Source organism: Exophiala bonariae (genome assembly GCF_035927105.1).
Source record: "Exophiala bonariae strain CCFEE 5792 chromosome Unknown scaffold_15, whole genome shotgun sequence".
Lineage (NCBI taxonomy): Eukaryota > Fungi > Ascomycota > Eurotiomycetes > Chaetothyriales > Herpotrichiellaceae > Exophiala > Exophiala bonariae.
In genome coordinates this window covers 804,711-831,053 of record NW_027042490.1, presented here as the reverse complement: position 1 = coordinate 831,053, position 26,343 = coordinate 804,711, and the positions used below count along the sequence as shown (strand labels likewise).

Here is a 26,343-nt window from a genome sequence, read left to right as displayed (position 1 = left end):
TTTCGGCCCCTAGACGGAGCTACCTGCAGGGGCTTCTGCTCCTGCCAAGGCAAGTACTTGTAAAGCGCCAAAGCTTTGATCAAGTACTACGGGCGGCACCCTGAATCCTAATCACTCCTTCTAATAAGCGAACAACGAGCAAACGAGCAAGCAATGGCAACTGCAACTGCCAATAGGTACATCCCTACCTACCTGGAGGTATGGATACAGATATATTCGGTCAGGGCAGCCCGGTGGGCTTGTCATTTCCCTTTGTTACAATGCACGGCTTCGAGTTCTCAATATGTCAGAGCGACATTCCTTACGCGCTCTTTCTGATGGGTATGTGGTGGTTGAAGAACCAGCACCGGAGACCATCAATGATCCCACTCGTGTGACATCTACCTCCAAGAATCGTTTGAATGCTAGTCCCAATGATGTCCCTGTAGAAAATCTACAGAAACTTCGAGACTGGTTATGCCCAACCAATTACGATGCTAACTCTTCGGATCTTAGAAAACATCTTGCTGCTCGCACCGATGGGACGTGCCACTGGCTTCGAACGTGTGTTGAGTTTCAACAATGGTACCATTCTTCAACCACGATCCTTCTCTGGATAGAAGGCGTTCCAGGGGCTGGGAAATCAGTTTTGTGCAGCCATCATATCGAATATCTCCAAAATAATGACTCCGGACCGGTGTTGTACTTCTTCTTTCGAAGAACAATCAATGCCAACAAGACCCCGATTGCCATGGTTCGTGACTGGGCCTGTCAACTCCTGCCACACTCAACTTCGCTTGCAAGGGGACTGCACAACGAGATGGTCCGTCATCCTACCGTCACCACCGTGCCGTTTCAGACTCTATGGGACCTTTTCATCATCGGGATTGCCAACACGCCGAAAGCTTATTGTATCATTGATGCACTGGATGAGTTGGAACCTGGAAGTGAGTATCTATATCAAAAGCTCAACGGTTTGGTGCTCCTTAACCCGGCCAAAACCAAGGTCATGGTGACTACAAGACAATTGGATTATGCGGAGTGCTTATATACGGGGATCCCATACGCAAAGATCAGACTGAGGCCCCAAAACACCGATAGAGATATTGCCGCCTTCGTGCAATGTCGGTCATCATCCTTTGATTTCTTGAAACGGGACGGTGACACTCGGAGACAACTCTGTCGTACCGTATGCACTCTTAGCCGTGGATTGTTCCTGTATGCCAAACTTGCAATCGCTGAGTTGCGAGAGAAAGCAGAGAACCTGGGAAAAGACTGGTTGATCTCATCGTTGTCTGACATACCGAAAGGAATTGAAAACATGTATGCATCAATCTTGAATGAACAGCGACTTCGAACAGGAGTTTCGTTGCAGGATCAACTGGCCATCCTTACCTGGGTTACTCATGTAATTCGGCCACTCCGACCGCCAGAACTTGCTGCTATGCTGACTATGCAATATGCCGAGCGAGCTGAGAGAAAATATCAATTCAATATGAAGGATACGGTAAAGCGGGCATGTGGTCCTCTCCTCGAGACACTGCCAGACGGGACGATTCAAGTCATTCATTATTCACTAACAGAATACCTTACGGATCAGAAACGGGCCTTGGAGCTCTCACATACATATTCGACGTTCCCCGTTATTGACAGTTCCCGAGCACACCTCGACATAGCCAGCACGTGCATCAGGTTTCTCTCGTTGGACTGTTTCCTCCCAATCTGGATACCGCACGACATTCGCGAAACCTCTAAACACGCACGGAGGACTAGGTCTCGACAATTCTCCTTTCTAGAATACACTGCAACGAATTGCTTTAAGCATGCTCGACTTTGTGAGCCCCATCAAAATGAATTGTTCAGCCTCCTAGATGCCTTCATGCTTCCCAATCCTGATCTTCTTCGGAATTGGCTTGCTCTTTACAGGCTCCACCACCAGAGTTGTGTACCCTCCCGCTTCGGGATTAAGATCACAGGAAGCCTTAATACACTCGGGCCTCTTCACACAGCAGCTCTGCTTGGTTTGACTTCGTATGCCGCATATTTGCTGGGAACAAACAGATTCTTGGCTCTTGATGAAGCTGATGAATGGCGTACACCGCTTTCATATGCGGCCGATGAAGGTCATGTCACCACCGTTGACCTTCTCCTTAAGCACTCTTCTGTTAATGTCCATTCCAATATTGACCAAGATCCCTTCGACTATGCATGCCTAGCTGGACATGTTGACGTGGTGAAGTTACTGCTATCAGCTGGAGCTGACCCACATTTACCGACTCTAAGATGTGGTCGACAGGATTGTGCCTGCCTATCTCGAGGTGACCGCTTTTTCCCACGGTCTCCGAGTCGCTCTTATGACATGGTAATCAAAAATGGACATACCCAAGTCATCAGAGAGTTGGCGAGTCATCCATGGCAGGTTCTGAGGTATGGAAACGCCAATGACACATTTCTCCACGCAGCCGCACGATATGGACGTCTAGACATTGTCACATTCTTGCTGGAAGACGGCCGAACACCAACTGACTCCAGGAATTCCTTAGGGTTCACACCACTTTATGAAGCCGCCTACTATTGGGAGTCAGCCATTGTGAAAGTTCTCCTGGCACTTGGTGCGTGTGTGAACGATACTCCTACAGATTTACCTTATGACTTAGATGATGTGTTTGCCCCCATTCCATCATGTGGAGCAACATTACTCCATGCACTTACAAGTACCTTGAAAGGTTCAGAGGATGAAGAAAAAGATGGAGTTAAAATTGCTGAGGTCAGTCAGCTTATAGCAGATCTGGTGGGTGCTGGAGCAGATGCAAATGCTCGTGACCCAAGCGGGAAAACGCCACTCCATCATGCATCCATGAAACCATCTTGCAGATATCTGGTGAAAGTATTACTTGAAGCTGGAGCAGACCTCGCAGCAGCTGACAACCTTGGGAACCAACCATTGCATGTTGCGTGCCCTGAGGTGATGCCTTTGCTTATAGCTGCCGGCGCAGATCCAAATGCTCGCCGCAATGACGGTCAGACTCCACTACACCTGAGGGTAGCGAAAGAGTTAGGGTATGGGTACTCAAAAACAATAGAAATGTTGCTCGACGCTGGAGCAGATGTCGACTTACAGGATGGCGAGGGTAATACGTCTTTGATGATGAATCGGAGAGTTCAGAAACCGGCACTGTATGGCCAGCTCTTTTCCAGAGCAGTAAGGCTAAACACAAAGAACTACTACAAGGACGGGTTGTTGCACGTGTTGCACGAGACAGTATTTTTGGAGTACTCGTCCACCATCGAAGATTGGCTGAGGGCAGGAGTTCTTAACCTGAACGACCAAAACGAAGACGGAGAGACAGCCCTTTTTGTCAGTACTATGATGGGCCATACACGGAAAGCCGAGTTGCTTCTAGAACATGGCGCAGACCCGCAAGTCAAGATGTCGCGTGGAAGATCTGTTTTACACGCGATTGCGGCAAATTTTTCAAAACTTCCCTGCAGCTACTCGTGGCGTCTCTCGATAGGACTATCGTATAAATTTGACTTACTCAACCGTTTCTTGGAGGCGGGGCTTGATGTGTCTGCACTCAGTCTTGAAGGGGATACTGCGTTGATGGAATTGGCTAGAAGCGGTTGGTCCGAAGCAAAATATCTTTTGCGTGGGTGCGAAACTGATTATCACGTTAAAGCGATCCGTCTCCTAGCAGAACGTGGAACACCACTGTCGACCAAGAATACCGCCGGGCAAACATGCTTGCATTTGGCAGCTTCTAGCATCACTGAATTTCATCCAAGTTGGTATTCGAGAGCGAGGCGGAAGCAACTCCCTTTGCATGCTTTCTTGGAGTTTGGTCTAAATGTCGATGCACAAGACGATAATGGGAACACCCCACTACATTCCGCTGCTGTTGTCAATGCATCGACTGGCCGCAATGCAGAATATCATATCTCAGCACTCCTTGAAAATCGGGCAAATCCTGGGATAGTCAACAACGATGGCAAAACGCCGCTTCACATGGCTGCAGAATCCGGACAATGCGGGGCTATCGACGTCTTGCTTGACCGGATGTGGGCGAACACAGCACGAGATCAGCACGATCGGTTTGGTAACACGGCTCTCCATTATGCAGTGCTGGCTGGCAAGCTTGTAGCAGTACGAAGTCTTCTGCGAGCTTGTGCTAACCATTCGTTGAGGAACAAGAATGGAGATACAGCTCTAGATATCGCCAGAAAGGATTCTGGTGAGGAATATTGCAAAACCCCAGAGATAATTGCTGTGTTGCAAGAAAATGAAACTCGTGACCACAGTGGCCAGAGACATGAGAATGACGAAGGTTTTTACAGGTGTGAATCGATCGCTTACTTGCTTCAAGCTGGAGCAGACGTCGAGGCGTTGGACGAAAATGGTGCAACAGCGTTTGAAACAGCGGTGCATTGTGGCGACATGGAGATGGCTCGAATGCTCCTCGCTCATGGCGCGCAGATCAAGAATGGCTGGCACAATCCACTGTACGCTGCACTCGAGACACAAGACCGGCATATCGATATGATCGATTTGCTGATACAAGAGGGTGCTAGAGCAGATGAAGGACCGGTTGCACAACAGGCAGTTCAGTGCGGCGAGCATAGATCTGTGTTGCGGTCCATTCTCAAAGACCAAGCTCGTGAAGGGAGTTCTGAGATACTCAATTTACTGCTGTCGCACGGCGCAGATATCAACGAGACGGATGACGAGGGATGTCCACTCATCCATTGGGTTGCTCGAGTGCGCGGAGATCTTTCACTCCTCTTGAAGGCAAGTCCCGATCTTGAGAAGATCGACGGCGAGGGTCGCACTGCTCTTCTGGTTGTTTGTGCTCATAACCGACAAAACAAGTTATCAAACATCCGTGAGTTAATAGCAGCAGGGTCCAATGCTACGGTGTCGGATAGCTTTGGCAATAACGCGATCCACCTGGTACTGGGTAACACATTTAGCTCGGCTGGATACGATCCAGAAATTGGCGCCATAGTTCAAGAGCTCCTTGAGGCCAGCTGCCCTCCATTTGGCCCGGACCAGGATGGATATACTCCTTTATACAAGGCATTGCGAAACGGTCACTTTCCCCTTGCTGCTAAGCTTGTTGAAGCCGGGGCAGATATGAGCTGCCCAGGCCCATTGGGTGACAATGCTCTCCATCACCTAGCGCGGTTCATAAGTCGATACCCTCCAGGTCGGCGGGTGGACCCACCACGGCCAACATTCATGCCACGGTTCTTGCAGGCTGGGGCGGATATGAACGGTGGGAATCTCGAAGGAGAGACACCGTTATTCTACGCAGTCGAATCCGAGTTCACCAAGGAGCATTTTCAACTGTACATTGACTCGGGTGCAGACATTAGAGTGGTGAACAAGAAAGGACAGGGTCTCTTGCATGCCATCGCCCAGGGCTGCACGGGCAAACCATATTACGAGCAATACTACTATATTCGTAAAATCTTTGGGGACCGCGGCGAAGAAGTCCAAGCTAGCAAGTTCAAGTTGCTGCTAGACGCGGGCTTGGATCCTTACTTGGAGGATCACGACCATCGTACGCCGTTGGACGACGCTGCTGCGAGTGGCTATGATTCTATTCTGAGGTTCTTTTCCGAGTAGGAGGAGGGTGCTGTAGTTAGTTAGCTAGTTGATCGATCCTCGGCTGATAACGTGTGTGGTCGAACTCATGTACTTAAGTGTTTTATCCTAGGTTGAGCAAAATCATACACTGGAACTGATACATTGAATGTAAATGTTGATGATCATCTACGTGTTGGTATTTATCAGTGGATGTCCACTCGGGTTTACTGACAGGGTTCGTTTGGCATGTGCCTGATGGTCGTACGTTATATGTCGTGGGACCTGGAAGTTCCTTCGGGCAAAGAGTACCTATCGGCATACTTGGTTCAGTTACCCAGGGTGCCACCCAATGCTACCTAAATCAATCAGGTACGTGCTCTCCAGGGCCCTCATCCCACCCGTGCACGGTGCCTTTACTATTGTGGAGTCACTGATTAGAGGCCTGGGCCCTCCAGATTGTAGCAGTACCGAGTATTGAAAGCATTTTCCATACCCTGCCAGTGAACCCCGAGTCCGATGTAGTAAACGGATTCCTTCGGTGTCCTACGGAGACGGGAGGGCTCCATCCAGGCAACCACATTCTTTTGCCCCATGCAACCACACTAAATTCCTCCGTATGCACATCTGAGAATTGAGCATGTTCCAGGGGCCGGGCCCACCCCATGTGAAAGAAAAATGCCCGTCCATTCCAGCCCGCTCTTTTGCCGGCCCACCCATACCTTACCCCGGGTTTCTCATTCCAGGTGGTTACTGTAGGTGCAGTTCCAAAGCTGTGGTTGCTATGTTCCTCGTGAGTCGTGGCTACATTGTCTCTTTCTTTTACAATCAATAGCAAACCCCGTCCATGCACGCATTCATGCCGTGTGTCAGTCAACCAAGTCATCTGATGGCATGTGTCTTGGGGACATCCCTGAATACAAACCCCAAGGACTAACTCCAGTTCAGTTGTGTTACCTTTCTCGACAACGCTATCGTCTGGTCTGCCTCTTGCCACGCAGTAGTAGTCGAACATTTGGGCATGCTTCACCGACTCGACAACACAAGTTCAGCCTTCTTAAAGTCATCTGGAGCCACCTCAAGGTCATCTGTGCCCTCTCGGTCGTCTCCTTCGCCCGCCAGGGACCCTTGGCTTACCTCTGGCGTTTTATACGATTGGTTAATGCACGCCCTGATTGTGCCTTCGCCTAGCCTAATGATCACATCTACACCCCTGTCAAACTCTGTGCCAACCCCAACCCAACAACTGATAGTGGCTGTGGGCTGTGGACCCTGACATCTGACCGCATCCAAAAGCCTTTTCCTTCTTCATCTATCAACCATCTTTTGACTCCCCATCCACATCCTCGTCCTACAGGACTGAGTATACTATATTATATATCTCGATTGTCATCACTTCTTGTTCATCAATCTCCCTTGTGAAGGTTACCCCCAACAGCCTGTCCCCGCCATGGCGACGGCAACCATCACCGAGTTCGTAACCCGGACCGTCAATGCCACCGCCGCAACCGCCACCACTTCCAACAGAGCAACCCCCCAGGGCGGCATCTTCGAACATGTCAACCCGACGCACTACGACACCAAAAACCCCATCACCCTCTTCATCATCCAAGCCAGCCTGGTCATCATCCTGACACGGCTGATCCACTGGCCGCTCGCTCTGGTCCGCCAACCCCGAGTCATCGCGGAGGTCATCACGGGCATCGTGCTCGGTCCGTCGATCATGGGCAGGATAGATGGCTTTTCGACAACGATTTTCCCGACGGCGTCGATGCCCGCGTTCTCGCTGGCCGCCAATCTAGGGCTCGTCTTGTTCTTGTTCCTGGTTGGCTTGGAGGTCGATATTCGCTTCCTGGTCAGTAATTGGCGCATCGCCCTCAGTGTCGGGGCGCTCGGGATGGCCATTCCTTTTGGCTTGGGTGCCGGCATTGCTTATGGCCTGTACCACGAATTCCGTGACGACCCCGGTCTAGCCCCCATCAGTTTTGGTGTCTACTTGCTGTTCATTGGTGTGGCGATGGCCATCACGGTATGTTTAAATGTCCTTGTCATACTTTCTGTGAATTGTTCATTGACGATTTCAGGCCTTCCCGGTTCTGTGCCGTATTCTGACCTCGCTCAAACTGCTCGGCACGCCCGTGGGAGTCATTGTACTGTCAGCCGGCGTTGGAAACGACGTCGTGGGCTGGATTCTCCTGGCCCTGTGCGTTGCCCTGGTGAACTCTGGCGCAGGCCTCACCGCATTATACATCCTCTTGGTCGCGGTCGGCTATAGTCTTCTGGTGGCATATCCCATTCGCTGGGCGTTTATCTATATGCTTCGTCGAACAGGTAGCTTGGCCAACGGACCGACGCAATCCGTCGTTGCAATTACCGTTATGCTCGTACTGGCTTCGTCTTTTTTCACTCAAGTTATCGGAATACACGCCATCTTCGGAGCTTTCATGATTGGTCTCATTTGTCCGCATGAGGGCGGTTTTGCCATCAAACTGACCGAAAAGATTGAAGATTTGATCTCTGTTTTATTTTTGCCGCTATATTTCGCTCTCTCTGGATTAAACACCAATCTGGGTTTACTTAACAGTGGAATCACATGGGCTTATGTTGTTGGTGTTTGTGCCATTGCTTTTATTGGCAAGATCGCAGGTGGTACCCTGGCATCCCGCTTGAATGGGTTGGTCTGGCGCGAATCCCTCACGATTGGATGCCTCATGTCCTGCAAAGGTCTTGTGGAACTTATCGTGCTCAACATTGGGTTACAAGCCCGTATCCTCAGTACAAGGACATTCACGATATTTGTCGTCATGGCATTGATTACGACATTTGCCACCACTCCTCTAGTTGTATGGCTGTATCCTCCATGGTACCAGCAAAAGCTCGAGCTGTGGAAGCAGGGCAAGATCGACTGGGACGGAAACCGACTTCATCATGATGATGAAGAGGATGAGAACTCCAACTTCAGCGAGCAGAACGCCCTCAAGAAGACCGACGTGGCGCGGAAAGTCCTGGTCTACCTACGGCTTGATGGCTTGCCTTCGCTTTTCACCATGGTGTCCCTGTTCGCTCGAAAACGCGAAGATCTAGACACGCTTTCGCCCCCGAGCTCACCGGCGGCTACGCGAGAGGGAGCAACGTTCGAGGGCGTCATGTCGCAACCACAGGCAATGAGTTCTGTAGTCACCCTCCGCCGGCCGCTGCAAGTCCATGGTTTACGCCTGATGGAACTGACAGAGCGAGAATCGTCAGTGATGAGAGTGAGCGAGATTGAGGAATTCGCGTCGCGCGACCCGGTGATCAAAGCATTCGGCACATTTGGCCAGTCTCGAGACATCGCGGTTGGAGGCCAAATCGCTGTTGTGCCCGACCACTCTTTCTCCGGTACCTTGCTCACCCGCGCGCGAGATCTACGAAGCGACCTGATCCTCCTCCCGTGGTCGGAAACCGGCACGATGAGCGAACACCCGAATCTCTTCGACGCGAAGCCCACGAACCCACTCGCAAACTCGGCTTTCTCCTCCCTCGCTGCCGAAGTCTTCCGCAAAGCCCACGACAACTGCAGCGTAGGCGTGTTCATTGACAAAACGGCCCTCACAGCCGGAGATCCTCCCTCCACAAGCAGTCCCGTCGAGACACGGACTGGCAAACCCCTAGCCCGTACAGTAACAGGCATGAGCGTCGTCGAGCAGACCAACCCAACCGTACATTTCAAACTGTCAGACTCAGGCCGCTACCGCCTGTTCGTGCTATACAACGGGTCGGAAGACGACCTGTACGCCGTGAAACTTGGGCTGCAATTCGTGCGCAACGACGCCGTCGACCTCATCATCCTAAACATCCGCCCCTCCAACTCGACCAATGACCACGACCACGACGCCGACGAAACCGACGCCGAACTCAAACCCTCGCGCCGTGGCCCAAACACGCGCCCAGGAGACTTCGAATTCGAAACGCTCCGCCCTCTGCCCACCTCCCTCAACGCGCGCGTCACCTTCATCGACCTGGACATCTCAGCGCTCGACGCCATCACCGCGGCGATCGCCGAGCCATCCGCGGCCGAGACGATCGTGCTGGTGGGGCGCAGCATTTCCGCGTCGTCCTCATCGTCGTCCACGCCGGGGTTCACATCGCTCGCGAACTCCGGCATCATCCTGGGCGGTGGTGGAAGTAGTTCTGCCGCGCTGGACACGCGCGTGCTGGGTCCGTTGGCAACGCATCTGGTCCGGGCGGTCAGGGAGAAGGCGCTCGCGACGGCGTTGTTGGTCGTGCAGGGCCGCAGGGTCGATGATGAGGTTGTGGGCGGGGTGGGCCCGGGGGCCAATGTCAATGTTGGTGTCAATGTTGCAGCGGGGTTGCAAGGCGCCAAGGAGGTTAAGGGCCTGGTGAGGAAGGCGAGTCAGTTGAGCGATGATTGAGATCTTTGGGTAGGTTGTGAGTGGCGAGGGACAGGGCGGCTTGGTTATATTATTTACTCGTGCACGGTGTGGCGTATCGCCCACTGGGGTTATAAACGCTAGGTACATTGTGTTTGGGACTGGAATTGAAAAGCCGGTTTGATACACTTTTTATCTTCTCTTGCTGCACGAGCTGACTGGCTACGCTATCATTCTTAATCCGCGAGGCGGGACGCCGTGGACATAACTAACACAAGACACTTGGGTCCGGATTCATGATTAATCTCACTATGCTGCTATGCTGCCCCTGCTATCCTACTGTGGCCCATTACTCCATCCTCGTGCCTCGCTATGTGTTTTGAAGCACTCCATGATTACCGGCCGACGCGAATGACGCCTGCCGCGACGAGTTTCTGGATCTTGCTGCGGATGCTGGGGTTCTTCATGTGCTCGTTGAGAGCCTGTGGGTCGCCCTTGGCTTGTTGGAGAATTGACTGCATAATGGGGTCGGACAGGATTTGCACTAGTGAAAAGAGAAGTGTTAGAGATTAAAAGGGAAGATATTTCATGTAATGATGGGGTAGGTGGATGGAACTTACTGATTTCGGGATCTCTCTGGATTCTGGCACTGGTTTCTTCTTCAGTCTCGCCCTGTCGTGCGGAGTACATGGCTTCAAGTGCCTTCTGCTGCTGTTGTTCAAGTTCGTAAGCGTTCTTGCCACCTTCGTCGTGTTCTGCGGCTTCAGTGCAAACATCCAGGCACTTGTTGTATTCTTTCATTCCGAAAAGTGCTTGTGCTTTGCGCAAATATGCCTTGATGAATTTGGGATCGAGCTTGATAGCTGCATCGCAGTCATGGATGGCAGTCGGGAACTCGAGAAGCTTGATCAATGCAGCTGCACGGTTGCTGTAGCCTCTCGGGTCTTCAGGAGCACGCTTGGTAAGTTCGGTATAGGCTTCAACAGCACCTGGCCAGTCTGCCTGCTTAAATTTCTCAGCACCTAGTAGTCTTGCTTCCTCAGCCTTTTCTGGGTTGACATAAGCATCCTTGACGGACTTGATCTTTGCCTTCTCGGCGGCCTTGAATTTTGCCAGGATTTCAGGAGTGCGATGTTCGGTCAGTGATTTCTGATAGTTGATGATGGCTTTCTCGAGATCACCCATCTTCTCATAGGCAGACCCAATACGACCAAATGCTTTAGCAATGATCTTGAAGTCGGCTCGAACCTCACGACCCTCCTCGATAGCCTTTTCACATGACTCGATTGCACCCTGGTAGTCACCCTTTTCGAATTTTGCAGCACTCAGATTGGTGAGGTAGGTGATATCTTTATGCAAATCCCAAGCTTTGGAATAGTGCTCGATGGCTTCATCGAATTTACGCTTCTTGTAATTCTCGGTACCTAGCTTCTTCTCCGCTTCTGCATCCTCCTTTGCCTTTTTCGCAGCGATGGCTTCTTCATCTTCATCTTCGGGTTCGGGCTCGGGCTCAGGTGCCTTCTGTTGAGGAGCCGGTTTTGATTGGGAACGAGCATCGGGCATGGGAACGTCTTCTTCGACCTCGGAGGCTCTATCACCGCCAAAGCCAGGAGCACCTGGTTGGCCACCCAGACTCATATCGACCCCAAGAAGAACACCCATGACTTGTAGGAATCTAGGATCACCTAGCTCTTGACCCATCTCTTGAGGATTCTTGGCGAGACGTTGAAGTTTGGCCATGAACTGCGGATCGGCGAGGTACGATGCGGTCTTTGGATTGCTGGCGAGTTTCTGGATGAGTTGAGGGTCGTTGAACATGTTGCCCAGACCACCGAGACCACCCTCACCTAGATCAGCGCCATCTTCTCGGGCTTGAGCCTCAATTGCTCTATCGACAGATTCGAGACCAGCCTTGGCTTGAGCATTGGAGGGATCAAGCTTGAGGGCTTCTTCGAAAGCATCTTTGGCACCGATCAAGTCACCCAAACCATGATAGGCAGTACCCTTGCGACCCCAACCCTTCGCCCAGTCGGCTTTGATTTCAGTGGTCTTCTCGGCATCGTCTAAAGCTTTCTGATATTGTTTCAGAGATGCATATGCGCCGGAGCGGTTGGAATAAAGGACATGATTCTCAGGATCGAGCTCGATTGCCTGAGAGAATTTTTCACTTGGAGGGTGTTAGTAAAAGAGTTGGGTCATGTTGGGGGGGTCCTTACACAGCAGTAGTGAAGTCTTTGGCAGCGAATGCTTTGTTTCCCTCTGCCTTGAAGGCGTCGGCCATGATGAGGATTGTTGAAAATTTGGACCTTGTTGATGTGAGTGTGAACGCTCTAGCTATGTACCGCAGGCGGTGTTGGGCTTCTAGTTGCTGTAGAGAAGTGATAGGAGCTGTGCCACGATTTCAGTTGTTCATCAAATATGAGGGTGGGAAATACCTGGAGGTCAATTGGAGTCCGGCTGCAACTGCAAGGCTTCAGTGAGTATCTAGACGGTTCGATGCCGCGAGTCATGCTTGAGGGCGGAGGGAAGGGAAAGAGGTAATGAAGCCGCGAGCCTGACTCGTGTGTAACAAGGCTGGAGCTGAACTACATTTCTTCGATGCTCACGAGACCAGATGAACACAGCTGCACTGGAAATAGTGCTGCACGGCGAAGAACGCTCTCTGTACATAAGCTGTGACCTTTCTCAAAATCCTCCATAATACACTGCCATAGAATGCGTAAAATTGACAGTGCGGCAGGGTGAATTTCAGAGTCAGAGGCACGTGACTGAACGGTCCCCCACCTTCCTCTGCGGCCTCTGCAGCCCTTCTGCCAAAATTTCCAGAGTCATTGCTCCACTCCCTGCACCAGTATTCAGATTTCCATTCACTCACACTCACCTTCGTGGGAATTCACTCCAGCTGCCCACAAAGAAGATCCTAACAATTGACAACATGCATCGGTGACAGAAACCACTCTCGACCCATTCCCTTTTGGTCAGCACTCTCCCGCTTGACCAAATATGTTCTGCTACTACTACCCTCATCGATAGCATCACTCTACTACTTTGATCCTATTTCCACTCAGACAACATGCCACCTCCTCTGCATTCCGCCTCTCCTACCCCAGGTCCTTCCGGCACCGGTCGTAGGAGGGATAGAACCGCTGAAGCCCTCTATGCCTGGTGTGTTCAAAATCACGATGCAGGCTATGTCTTTTCTCAGGATGAACTCCTCAACGCCGGTATCATTCCCGACAAAAAGCTCGAGATCCTCCTCACTTCCACTCAACATCTTGTCAACCGTGCCCTTTTCAAGCTTCATGACAGAGTCGGCGGTTCCATCGGCTGGGAACTGGTTGAAGAGGAAAAGGCAAAAAAGTATAACACCAATTCGCCCTGAAGACCAGTGCCTCTGTTCCTAACTTTGTTTTTAACAGCCAGATCGGCCTATCTCGCGACGAGAAGATGGTTTATGCCTGTATCGAGAACTCGGGCACCGCCGGAATATGGAACAAGACCATCAAAAATCGCATCTCGGCTCATGCGCAAGTCCTCGAGCGCGTTCTCAAAGGATTGACCAACAAGGGTCTTATCAAGTCCATGTCCAGTGTAAAGAACCCAGGACGAAAGATGTGGATTTTGGCTGGCCTGCAACCTAATGAGGAGGCCACCGGAGGCGCCTGGTTTACAAATGGTGACCTGGACACTTCCTTACTCCAAGCCGTTGCTACAGTGGTGCAAAAATATGTTTCGGAACAGTCCTGGGAGGAAACGGATGATGGTGATCAGTCCTCGCCTGTCAATAACAAACGCAAGGCTCCCACTGATGGCTTTGACGATGAAGCCGAAACCCGTTCCAAGTCCTCTCGACTTGAAAACTCTTCCCACCACCACAAAGGCAAAGGCGCTCCTACTCACCCGAGAACGTTTCGTCCCTACGATTCGGGCTATGCCAAGTATCCTACACTCACCGAAATTTCCCGGTACATTCTCAAGTCCAATATCACGGGCACCATTCTCCCCCAAAATGCCATTGCTCAACTCCTGGATGTTATGGTTTATGATAACAAGCTCTTCAAAGTGAGCCGCAAGCCCAACAGCGAAGACGATGATGATCCCGATAATAACGAGTCTGTCACCATGTACCGCTCATTCAAAACGCCCCAAGACCTTCACGAAGACAATCAGTTGGTTGCCCGTGCAAACAGTCAGAAACTCGACGTCAGAAACGCTGCTCTTCGCCAGCAAGTATTAGAAGACCTTGGCCCGGGAGGTTCCAGTGAGGTCCCGTGTATGAGCTGTCCAGTGTTTGATATATGCGAGGATGGTGGACCTGTGAATGTCCGGACTTGCGTCTATTTCGACCAATGGTATGATGTCCTTGCAACAGCCGATCGCGAAGCTGATGTGGGTGTCTATGCCCCCAAGGATAAGGGCAGGTCGAAGGTAAAAGGTCATGGAAAAGAGGGGGCAATGATTGAGGTTGAGGTCGAGGTTGGCGATGGAGATTCTTGATATCTTCCATTCAGCCCGTGCTACTACTCTATTCCCTGCATTGCGATGGCGTTGCATTGTCTTTAGCATTCACACCGATCGAGGAACGGTCGCATGCGTCTCAAGGGTTCTTGAGCGTCACTACCCGAATATTTTGCATTCTTCGAAAGCGAATCGCCTTTAGCATTCGCCCCTGCTCCCACCAGCAAGGCAGAGCCGAACACAAAAGCCAACGCCAAAAAAACACGATACCCCCTAGCAAAGACAGGACTGTCTGGTCTCCTGTCCCTTACTCGTTGCCACATTTGCACGTGAGTCGCGCGAGCGTTATTTTGCTCAGAGCCCGGTCAAACAGGGATCGTCCTCCCTGCGACCACGGCGCTCTAGAGATCTGATCGCAGACTAAAAAGAATAACAAATGACAGAAATCTAAACCTGCGTTCCCATTAGTTTTTGTTACTAGTATGAGTGCTTGCGTATTATAATATTTCACTCCCTCGCTTCGTGGGAGAATGTCCTCAGTGCTAAACTACCCAAGGATGAACAACTTTGATCCGGTTCTATAACATGTTATTCGACATTTCTGGTTCGTGATTATTCTAGGTGTGTCCCCTGTCTCTGTTTTTCGATTTCTCTCGTCGTTACTTCCCATTCATTAAGTCCAGGCGGAGTGCCTCTGTGTTAATTCAGGGTTTTCTTCTACAACTTTTAACCATAGCCCACTTTAGCTATATAATTACCCTATCCTCGTGTAGCTATCCACACATTGCATTCGTCGACTGATACTCTCAAGACACACTGAGGAAATCACCAAACTTTGCGCCCCCCGTCCCGTTGTTGCCGGACACACTTCCCGCTCCTCCACCACCTCCTCCAGCAACACTCCCCGCCACACTGCCCTGCAGTGTGCCCAGGCCCGTACGTTCCAGTTCTCTCCGCCGGCTGGCTTTGGCTATGAGTCCTCCAGCACCATCGCGTTCTTCCTGTTTCTCGTCACGGTCGACTCTTTTCTGCCGTAACTCTAGCTCTACATCGTCGCGCCACCCCTGAAGGTCTGGTGGGATGTGCTTCATTTGCACGCTGGGAGCGGCTCGGATTTCTGCTAGCTGGTCTCGGACGTGTTTGATGATCCGTTCGATGTCGGCGCGGCTGTTCATATTTTCTTTCCGCCAGCCACCGAGGTTGGGGAAAAGGGTAAGGCCTTCGCGTCGGAAGGCATCGCGGTATGGTGTGTGCTCTGGAAGAGCCGGGTTGAGCGTTTTGTCCGCACCAATGCAAATGCTGGTCTCGTGCGCCCATGCTCGTGCAACATTCCGTGGTGTGTAGCCTCCTCCACCGACTACTAATAAGGGAATATTGAATTTCTTCACGAAACTAACGCAATTGCCGTGCCCGCGAATGTTGAGGTTAAAGCAGCCTAGTCGATCGTGACCGAGACTGTCGGCCCCACACTGCAGCACGATGGCTTCAGGTTTGTAGATGTTAATGGTTGGTTCGATGACACTTGCGAAGAGGTAGGCATAGCTGTCATCATCGATGCCGTCGTTTAGTGGAATATTGATGGTGTAGTTTTTGCCGGGGTTGTTGGGGTGAACGGGGCCGATAGATTCTAAAGGCCCGGTGCCAGGAAAGAAAACTTCTTTGTCATATTTATGGAAGGAAACACACATGACGCGATCAGTGGACCAGAATGCTTGTTCCACACCATCACCATGGTGCACATCGATGTCAATATAGAGTACACGTGGGTGGTAGCGAAGTAGTTCAAGGATGGCGAGTACGATGTCATTCACGTAACAGAAGCCAGAGGCTTCAGCCTTCTTGGCGTGATGAAGTCCACCGCTCCAGTTGATTGCGATGTCGGACTGCTTGTTGCACAACTTGCGGGCTGCGTCGATAGAGGCACCGGCATATAAGGAGCAATAATTGTAGAGACCATCAAAAATGGGACAATCATCTCCCACCCCGAAAATGGCGGAAGAATAGCCTTGAGGACCAGTGGCGAGTTCTGGGTACATTTCGTAGATGTTTTGAGGCGTTGCGACATTGAGGAAGTCAACATAGTCATCCTTGTGAAACTCCTTGATTTCGTCTTTTGTGGCCGGCCGCGATAAATAAGCATCCATTGCTGTGTGCATACCGTATGATAGAACAAGGGATTTGGTCAAGGTAAGGCGCCATGGCTTCATCGGATGAGTCTGACCGAAATGGTGATTTTCGACTTCCGGGTTGTAGTGCCATGATACTGTATAGCCCTTTGGTCGAGTGATGCCATGGCTATCGGCTTCCCGTTGAATTTCTGCTTGGACACTGAAGGTTGAAGACGGCTGATTTGAGTCGTATTCTTGGACTATGGGCGGGAAAGCCATGGTCGTGTTGCAATGAGCAGTTGTGGGAATTGCTCGTAATTTGTTGCTTCTAGTTCGTTCTGTATGTCTGACTAGGCATGATCACAGCTTCATTGAATGCAATCCATCGTCCTTGGCCAAGACAGTTTTTGACATACAGGGTTTACTCGAGAGATTATCACGTCAAATGATAATTCGGAATCACTGGATGTGATCGAAGTGTTGGACTGATTCACCTTTTCTAAGCAGGTCAATCCGAAGATGGAGGTATAGAATGGAAGTGAATGGAATATCGGAATCGAGGAGATGGCGACTCGGAGATGAAGTTGCGGAAAGATGAGTTGGAGAAGGGAGATGTGCCTTTGGCTGCGGCTGTGACTTGGTGGTTCCTGCATTTCACGAGTGGCTGAACCGGTGAAGTCGCTCTTGCCACTCCCACTTTCGGCTTAGCTTCCCATGGGTTCAGAACAACTTCAGTCGTCCTTTTAACCATCCCTTCCATCAGCAGACTTTCATCAATAAACAACCCAAAATCATCAGTTTGGAGATATTTACGCGCGGCTGTGAGTCTGACCACACTGAGAAGACTTCACTCGACCACCACGTTTCGTGATAAGGATTGGTTGTTTCGGCGCATAACTTTGATTTTCTACGAGGCGACGAGGTTATCTGAAAGTGCCTGCTGGTCATAGATATCGCCCACCATGGCGGCAAACGAGGATTGCGCATCGGTGCTGGAACAATTCATTCACGATGCTGCCAATTTACCCGCTGAAATATGTCACATGATGGAAGAAATCCAAGCCAAAGACAAGGAAATGCAGAAACTGATATCTACCATCGGCCAAAAGGACACCAATATACAGAAGCATCTCAAACTGAATGGTGTTCTAGCCCCTCATCCCAAGGAGACAGAGTATGCCGACCTGGTGAAAAGAAACTTTGAACAGTCATTTTTGCTACAGAGCCAGAAAGCAATTCTGAGTGAAAAGGCTTGCAATTTACTCGAACGACAAGTGAAGAGGCTTGATGTCAAGATCCGTGAACTACAGAATGATGGTCAACTTGTCGATGGTCCGCCTCTGCCAAGTGTGTTCGACCGGAAGCCCGAGGCACAAAAATCGATAATCGACGCACCTGCAAGTCTCCCTCTACAAAACGCCTCTATCAGTGCCCTGAATGCAAGCGCACATAGGCTGAATGCTCAGATGACGGGTGCAGCACCGCCAGCTCAACCGAGGCAATTGCCACAGATCGTCACAACAACAACATCAGTTCAAAGAAGTTCTGCCCCAGCAACACCAGCCTCCGTTGTGCAACAGCAACGACAGCGCGAACGTGAGCATTCCCTTGGGGCCGATACCAAACGTCGCAAATTGGGAAATCCATTGGCTGGGACTAACTTGCCCGCCCAACCGTCCAATTTACGTCAGTCATCCCTCGGTCCTGGTACGCCCAAAGCAAGCACTCCGACAGCTACGAGTCAAAGTCGAGCAGGCAGTATACCCCGAACAACGGGTTCTCAGTCAAGCACGGTTCCAACGAAAAAGTCGGGCCTGTCGAAGAAGGTCATATCACATCAACAAGTGAACAAGCTGAAACAAAAGAGTGCAAACAAGGGTCGACTTTCAGTGGGTCGCAAAAAAGGACAGTCACCATCCGTACGTGGCAATCGAGGAGGTACAGCTGCTTCAGAGGATGCCGACTCGGTGCTTTCATCTGCAGACGCATCTGAGACAGATGCCTCACAGTCTAGAGGGAGACGAAGAAACAAAAAGCAACCGGTGGATGAGGCCGAAGTGGAAGTTGCCGAGGATGAAGATATGGAAGACGATGAGGCAGAAGACGATAAGAAATATTGTTTCTGTAACCAGCGCAGCTATGGTGAGATGGTGGCGTGTGAGAACGACGACTGCCCGTTTCAATGGTTCCACACTGGATGTTTGAACATGAAGAAAGTGCCAGACGAGGACGAAGACTGGTATTGCCCTACGTGCCGGGAGAAGCCTGAAATCATTGCCAAAGTGCAGATGAAGAAGAAACCAGCTGGACGCAAGTAAGGATTGCATTTGCATTGCATTGCATGGTTAGCTGTGCAAAGGTTAGAGGTAGCTGAATCACAGTATCCATTGCCACAGGTTGACTCCAGCATTTGAACACAAAGACAAGCTCTGACCTTCATTTTCTTCGATATTATTGTATTGGCAACCCATCAGCCCACCTGTGGCAACGGTTCAAGTGCCTGGGACCGAAACACAAATCGAAATCTGCACTTCACAGCTGAAGCCTGTCAGTCTATTGGCCTGTGGTGCCCCAAAGTTGGTAGAGTTGGAGCTAAGGCATCCGGGATGGCACGAAGACACCGGCATGGTTGGGTAGCCAGCTAGGTGTTTAGCTGCCGGAGTTGTGGACTGCCAGTGGGTTTGATAAGCTTTGGAGCAATCACCGTGCCTTTGCATCTCGGGCGGGTTTTAACCAGAAGCAATCCCCAGGTACGAACAGCTGCACAAGCATGCAACAGAGGCCAGAACCATGCATCGTTCTGTAGGAGCAATAAAGAACAATGGCAGACGGCTCCTCAGATCACATCATCGATCAGTGAGAGCAAAAGCTCAGTTTGTCACTTCGGGTGCCTGTAAGAAGCACTGCCATGCTCTGCATCACCCAGGCTGCGTCATTCGAGATTAGAGTGGCTTAAATCCGAAGTCGATTGTGGCTCAGTTTTGTTTTAATTTGTTTTGATCAACGAAGCAGTGACGCAAGATGGCTCATGATTCAAGAATTGCTTGACATTCTCACCAAGCGAGAAACACCTTGGTGCGTGGAAGGCAGGGTTTATGTTACAGTCCTTTTCCTTTAACGAATGAGCCGAAGTCAACATCTTGAGCCGGCGGACACATGCATTATCGTCCCTGTCGGCAAGCGAAGGTCCCCAGACTTAAATCGAGGTGAAGCAAGATAATGATTGGAGCAGAGACGCAGCTTGGTAGTGCGAGTTCAGCTCGAATGATGCAACAGGGAGCTTTAGGGCTGCTTTAGAGCTGCTTTAGGGCCGAGGGGCACCCATGACAAGCGGTTAGCCGCAGGCTTGGAGAGTCGTGGAGGGACTTGCGCGTTCGGCCCCTGCCCTTGGGCCTGGCACTTCCCTGGCCGAGGTGCCCACTTTGTAGAATAAGCCACGGCACCTAGGCAGCTGGGCATGTCACCACTGTTCAAGGTCCCTAAACCACACCGAGTTCTTGCTGGCCAGCCACCCAAACCAAGGAACATGTCAAGCCGATGCATATTTGGCGCAACACCGCTCCTCCCTCGCTCGTTGGCGCCCAATCTGAATACAAACGAGGTGATTGTTTCTGTACTTGCGTTCCTTCACACTTCTTGTGGAACAGACATCTCTTCTTTGCCTTGACCGTCTCTTTGTTTTTTCCTATCTAATTCCTTTCCTCCCATGACCCTCGTCACCTAAGCACTTCCTAGGACCGGGGTTGCTGCACAACCGCTCACCATGTCCGTATCCGCCCTCAAGAACGAGCTCAAGAGTCAGGGTGCCATTGAAGCTGCTCAAGACCCAAACAGCTCAGTCACAGCTCAAGATGCGGAACGTGTCATGTTAGAAGAGAGCAAGAAGGCCGGCTCTGCAGCTCTGCAATTCGACCCTAATGCTTCGCCAGAGGAAAAGGCCGCGCAAGCACGTTCGGTATTGCTCCACCACCTCTCTGACCCAGTGGAATCTCAATCATTGACACAAAGCTAGCGGCAAAACGATACCAAGCGCCCTGCAAAAGGTGTAGGCGTCGCAACTGATCTGGTAAACCCTCATCTCCCCACCTGCTTACGAGTACTCTCATTGATCCATTCCGCAGGACGACGGCACCCCAGACCAATATGATCTCCCTCCACCACAATCTGCCGCTGCAGCCGAAGCCGCCATAACCCCTGCTAACAAGTCTGTCCAAGAAGACGGGCCTGCTCCCGAGGAGCAAGAGCAATGGTCTAAACTTGGATGGGCGCCTCGCTTCGGCTCTGGTGAGACGGAAGAAGATAAAGAGGAAGGTTCCCTCCTCGACCATCAGACACTGCTGGAAGGGAAACTGGATGAGAAGTTCTTTGGCGGTGCGTCCTAACCCCCTCTCATTTGCATGGATGATTCACTGAACACTCCGCTAGACTGGTATCATAACACCGGTGTCATCATCTTCGCATGCCTCTCATCATGGCTCGTTGCCCTCTTGGGTGGTGGCCTCGGATGGGTCTTCATCATCATGGCCACCTGCGGTACATATTATAGGACATCCATCCGTCGAGTACGTCGCAATTTCAGAGATGATATCACTCGAGAACTCGCCAAAGCACGCCTGGAGACAGACACCGAAAGTCTGGAATGGATGAACAGCTTCCTCGTCAAATTCTGGCCCATCTATGCTCCGCAGCTCGCCAAAGGCATTGTTCAGTCGGTTGACCAAGTCTTGAGCACCTCGACCCCTGCCTTCCTGGACAGCATGCGACTCGAAACCTTCATTTTGGGAACCAAACCCCCTCGCATGGACTTCGTCAAGACATATCCCAAGTCCGAAGATGATATTGTCATGATGGACTGGAAATTCAGCTTCACGCCCACAGATACCATGGACATGACGGCCCGTCAGCTCAAAACCAAGATCAACCCCAAGGTTGTGCTCGAAATTCGAATTGGGAAAGGTGTGGTCAGTAAATCTATGAAGGTCATCGTTGAAGATTTCGAATTCTCCGGCCTCATGCGTGTGCGTATGAAGCTGCAAATCCCATTTCCACACATCGAGAGAGTCGACATCTGCTTCCTTGGTCGGCCCACAATCGACTATGTGTGCAAACCTCTAGGTGGAGAAACATTTGGATTTGATATCAACTTCATTCCTGGCCTAGAATCGTTCATCACGGAGCAGATTCACGGTAATCTTGCCCCCATGATGTACGATCCCAATGTTTTCCCCATCGAGGTGGCAAAGATGTTGTCAGGCAATCCGATCGATCTTGCAATTGGCGTTGTTGCTGTCACTTTGCACAACGCGCATGGCCTCAAGAACCCCGACAAATTCTCTGGAACTCCCGATCCATATGCGGTTCTTTCATTAAACAGCCAAAAAGAGCTTGCAAGGACCAAGACCATTCACGAAGATGCCAACCCTCGCTGGAACGAGACTTTGTACATCATTGTTACAAACTATACGGACGCTTTGACATTACAGGTCTACGATTACAATGACGTTCGCAAAGACAAGCATCTCGGAACGGCCACTTTCCCACTGGATCGGCTGGAGACTTCAATGGAACACGAGAATCTGCATCTAGAAGTACTTGCCAATGGTAAAAATCGAGGTGTCATTTCAGCAGACGTACGATTCTTCCCGGTCATCGAGTCAGAGAAGCTGCCAACAGGTGAGACTCTACCACCACCGGAATCGAACACAGGTATCGCCAGAATCACTATCGAGCAAGCTAAAGATCTCGATGGAAGTAAAAGTATGGTCGGGTCACTTGACCCATATGCAGTCTTGCTCCTTAATGGCAAGGAGGTCCATATTACCAACAAGCTGAAGCGAACCAACAATCCTGTCTTCTCTGACAACACCAAGTCTGTTCTGATCACGGATCGGAAGAAAGCAAGAATCGGCTTGGTAATCAAGGACGATCGCGATCTTGCAAAAGACCCTGTATTGGGCACCTACCAAATGAAGGTCGATGACCTTATGAAGGTCATGGACAAAGGCCAGGAATGGTTCAGTCTCCACGGGACACCTTCAGCCAAGGCGAAATTAAAACTGGAATGGAAACCTGTGGCTTTGAAGGGGGCAGTGGGATCTGGGGGTTATGTCACGCCCATTGGTGTGATGCGTCTGCATATCAAGAGTGCAAATAAACTCCGCAACTTTGAAACCATGGGCAAATCTGACCCATATGCTCGAGTTCTTCTTTCTGGTATCCCCAAGGGACGAACTGTTACCTTCAAGAACGACCTGGACCCTACCTGGGACGAAGTTATCTATGTTCCAATGCACAGCGCATCAGAACGGTTGGTTCTGGAAATAATGGACGAAGAGAAGTTAGGCAAAGATCGCTCTCTAGGTCTGGTTCAGATATCAGGATCGGATTTCATTCATGAAAGCGAAGAAGGAGGCTACGAAACTCATGAGACAACCGAGTTTACGCATGGTCTTCGCCTTGGTGGTGCAGGACAAGAGAAAGGCACGGTGAATTACACTGTTGCATTCTACCCTACCTTGAATGTGGTCGACCCAGACGAAGAGGAAGAAGAGCGCAAGGCTGAGGCAGAGATAGAAGGTGTCGACGCTGTTCCCGCCACGCCAATCTCAACTCACAGCAAGAAGTCATCAGTCGATATCAAGCCTTCACTCGATATACCTCGACCAAGTATCGAACAGCGTAAAAGTCTGGAAAGCGGTCGTCGTCTTGCCTCTCTCAATGGAAATGGTATTTCTCCTTCTCTGAACGGATCATCAATCTCGGCGAAGAAGGAAGCTCCCAAGGTCAGGATCTCAGTGGAAGACCTGCCTAAATATGGTAAGCAATATATTGGTCTGTCAGTTCGTCGGATGCTAACAACGCCTATAGAATCCGGTCTTATTGTGTTCAACATTGTTGAAGGCTCATTCTCTACCAGCGATATACGACTCGAGGTTTTGATGGATGATCAACTATTCCCCAGCTATATTTCATCGAAAGTTCGATCGAGAGAGCATCAGTTCGGAGAAACAGGCGATGCCATGGTCCGTGAGTTAGACATGTCTCGCATCACGTTGAGACTGGTCGAGAAAACGGAAAAGGACGGCAAGCAAGACGAAGACGATATTATCGCCAAATTGCAAGGGCCTACTTTACTGACCTTACAGCAGTGCTTGTACAAGCCGACTGCCCTTACGTTGAAGAGCGAGAAAGGCGGTTTGAATAAAGTGGTGGTTGAATTGAAATATCTACCTGTGAAGATGCAACTCGACCCCAGTGAGAGTATCAACAATATGGGTACGTTACGCGTGGATGTTCTTGACGCGGCAGACCTTCCTTCAGCAGATCGAAATGGATTCAGTGACCCCTACTGCAAATTCAAACTCAATGGCAAGGAGGTACACAGGACGAAGACCCAGAAGAAAACACTTCATCCAGCATGGAACGAATTTTTCGAAGTGCAGGTTCCGTCAAGGACAGCGGCTGACTTTCGAGTCGATGTCTATGATTGGGATTTTGGCGACAAGGCAGATTTCCTGGGTGCGACTTCAATCAACTTGGCAGTACTGGAACCATTCCAACCCAAGGAGATCACTTATCCCCTGGATGGAAAATCCGGAGTGATTCGGTTGAAAATGCAATTCAAACCGGATTACATCACCCGATCACGTCAAGGAACCTCGACCTTTGCAGGTACATTCGCACCAGCCGGTAAGGTGATTGGTGCGCCTGTGAAGGGCGTCGGTAAAGTTGGTGGAGGAGTGGTGAAAGGGGCATCTTTCATCAAACGAGGAATACTCGGTAGAAGTAGCAGCAAAGATGAATCTCCAGTTCAGACTAACGGTTCGTTCACCACCGATGAGCCTGTCGCAGATAGCCCAGTCATGGCTACTCCAACCAAAGCTGCTGCTCTGGTCGACGGTTCAGCTTCACCTGCAACACCTACAACGCATTCACGCACCAAGAGCGCTCAATCAACACTATCGACTAATGGTTTCAAAGGTGGCGATGCTCCTGGCGGAACGGCCAACTTCATTGTCGTCTCAGCCACCGGATACCCTCCCAAAGCGGATGTTCAGGTTATCTTCAAAATGGTGGGAAGTAAGAGCAAAGAGCTTTTCAAGACAAAGGCAATCAAATCAAGCTCGGGGACGGTGGAGTTTGACACCAGCCACGAAAACTTCAAAGTGCCATGCTCACCAGACGCACAATTTCAGATCTTGGTGAGGGACCACGACACCTTCCGATCCAAAGACCTTGGCGAAGCTCTCTTCTTCGTTTCCGACCAAGGAGCCGGGTCTGAACAGACTGTCAAGGCAGGGTCTGGAAGTGTCACCATCAGAAGCAATTTCACCCCCGGAACTGGAGATCATACAGACGGCCTCAGACCATCGACTAGCGGCCGAGATAGCCCAGACTCCAGACGTGAGGGACGTCGAAGTTTCTTCGGAAGGAGGGACGTCAGTGGTAAACATGAGGCCCAATAGTGGAGTGGACTCAACAGGAGTTCGGTGTGGTGATCAATTGTGTTCAACTGTGGCGGTGGTGGCGTTGATCCAATTCAGACGTCCGGGTTCCCATTGTTGATATATGGGTAAAGATGCTGGAGCAAGACAGCAGAGGGCCAGGAGGCAGGTTTCTCTTTTCTTTTTCCGACAAAGCACGACAACTTTTGAGCTTTTTTTGTATTGTTATGATACCAGAATCCTTTTTATTTTATTAATTGCGTTCGGGAGCTTGCCAGGAGAGCCAAGCTAGGTAGCTTTCGTGGTCAATGGACGACCAGGCACAGGTACAAAAAACCGGTCAAAAGAATATACGTTATGTTTAATGTCAACCTACAGTTATCGAATGCTCTCGGTATGGAGCTGCGAATTATGTAGGAGTGTTCCCACGTCTCTGGAAGCATGATGCCCTGAGCGCTGGACGCGAGAGGAGCGGTGAGGCTTGCTATATGGCGGTCTGTGGTCTAGGGATGATACTCTGTGTTATATTCACCTCTTGACCAGTCAGACCGTGTATGCAGGAAGGACGGATCCTGCTGGTACCTAGGTACCTGCCTAGGTCGTCTACCTAGTTGCCTGCGTACCTAGGTACCTGTCTAGGTCGTCTACCTAGTTGCATACGCCGTTGTTAGACGGACCTGGACGCGGACGCGGACGTGCGGTCAGAAAAATAATCGGTCGATAAGTTCTCGTTCTGCAGCAGCCTGGTCAACCAACTAGTAGTGTTTGCCATTCGAGCGGCGAGGTTGGACCATGTGCGTGCTTGAAGGAAGGACATTTGCAGACACGCGCGCCACTGGACTGGTCTGGGAGGGCATACTGTTCTTGTAGTGATCTAGGTACCAAGTCTGCACCTTCTGAAAATGACGGGCTTGAGATCACCAGAAAATGCGAAAGCGTGAAACAGGTTCCGGAAAGCAGTCTCGTACGAGTACCGAGTACACAAAGTGGAGGACAAAGATTCGACGAAAAATTGCCTCACTTCTGTCTCGATTCCTTTCATAATCCGAGAGATCTCAATGCTGGCTCACGACAACGACGACGAGCGCGGTGTGGCGTGGCGTGGCGTGGCGTTTGATACCTAACGGAGAGGGTTTATCATTGCCCTGCTCGGTACCTATTCCAGCGATAATCCCAGCGAAGTGGGAAGAAAAAGGATCACATACCCGTTGGCAAGCACAGTCCTTGGGATAGGTAACGGGTCGGAAAATCCCACGAGTATTTCTGGCGGTCCCTCCAGCCCGGGATGGGTTTAGTCACCACGAACGGTGGAGACGGATATGGCGAACATGGCGAACGGCCAGTCCCTGAGTGCGTTAGCTCGGTGGCGGGTTTCTGTTTTGGAGGGGCAGCTAGGGAAT

General features: G+C 50.8%; 7 protein-coding genes across 7 annotated transcripts; 5 read left to right on the top strand and 2 right to left on the bottom strand.

Moving 5' to 3' along the window:
- Nucleotides 1–283: 283 nt before the first annotated feature.
- Nucleotides 284–5,605, top strand: LTR84_003261 (uncharacterized protein; the record flags this gene model as incomplete). The annotated part of the gene is made up of 1 exon (XM_064846856.1): nt 284–5,605. One exon carries the CDS (start codon nt 284–286, stop codon nt 5,603–5,605), a length of 5,322 nt encoding a protein of 1,773 aa, XP_064705836.1.
- Nucleotides 5,606–7,013: 1,408 nt separating this feature from the next.
- On the top strand, nt 7,014–9,975 carry LTR84_003260 (uncharacterized protein; the record flags this gene model as incomplete). The annotated part of the gene is made up of 2 exons (XM_064846855.1): nt 7,014–7,592; nt 7,648–9,975. The coding sequence occupies 2 exons, from the start codon at nt 7,014–7,016 to the stop codon at nt 9,973–9,975; spliced, it is 2,907 nt and encodes a 968-aa protein (XP_064705835.1).
- Nucleotides 9,976–10,328: 353 nt separating this feature from the next.
- Nucleotides 10,329–12,214, bottom strand: LTR84_003259 (uncharacterized protein; the record flags this gene model as incomplete). The annotated part of the gene is made up of 3 exons (XM_064846854.1): nt 10,329–10,477; nt 10,554–12,100; nt 12,150–12,214. 3 exons carry the CDS (start codon nt 12,212–12,214, stop codon nt 10,329–10,331), a joined length of 1,761 nt encoding a protein of 586 aa, XP_064705834.1.
- A 792-nt stretch (nt 12,215–13,006) lies between these two features.
- Nucleotides 13,007–14,430, top strand: LTR84_003258 (uncharacterized protein; the record flags this gene model as incomplete). The annotated part of the gene is made up of 2 exons (XM_064846853.1): nt 13,007–13,293; nt 13,353–14,430. 2 exons carry the CDS (start codon nt 13,007–13,009, stop codon nt 14,428–14,430), a joined length of 1,365 nt encoding a protein of 454 aa, XP_064705833.1.
- Nucleotides 14,431–15,197: 767 nt separating this feature from the next.
- On the bottom strand, nt 15,198–16,778 carry LTR84_003257 (uncharacterized protein; the record flags this gene model as incomplete). The annotated part of the gene is made up of 1 exon (XM_064846852.1): nt 15,198–16,778. The coding sequence occupies one exon, from the start codon at nt 16,776–16,778 to the stop codon at nt 15,198–15,200; it is 1,581 nt and encodes a 526-aa protein (XP_064705832.1).
- A 683-nt stretch (nt 16,779–17,461) lies between these two features.
- Nucleotides 17,462–18,817, top strand: LTR84_003256 (uncharacterized protein; the record flags this gene model as incomplete). The annotated part of the gene is made up of 1 exon (XM_064846851.1): nt 17,462–18,817. One exon carries the CDS (start codon nt 17,462–17,464, stop codon nt 18,815–18,817), a length of 1,356 nt encoding a protein of 451 aa, XP_064705831.1.
- A 1,445-nt stretch (nt 18,818–20,262) lies between these two features.
- On the top strand, nt 20,263–24,964 carry LTR84_003255 (uncharacterized protein; the record flags this gene model as incomplete). The annotated part of the gene is made up of 4 exons (XM_064846850.1): nt 20,263–20,454; nt 20,512–20,565; nt 20,621–20,870; nt 20,925–24,964. 4 exons carry the CDS (start codon nt 20,263–20,265, stop codon nt 24,962–24,964), a joined length of 4,536 nt encoding a protein of 1,511 aa, XP_064705830.1.
- Between the last annotated feature and the right edge of the window lie 1,379 nt (nt 24,965–26,343).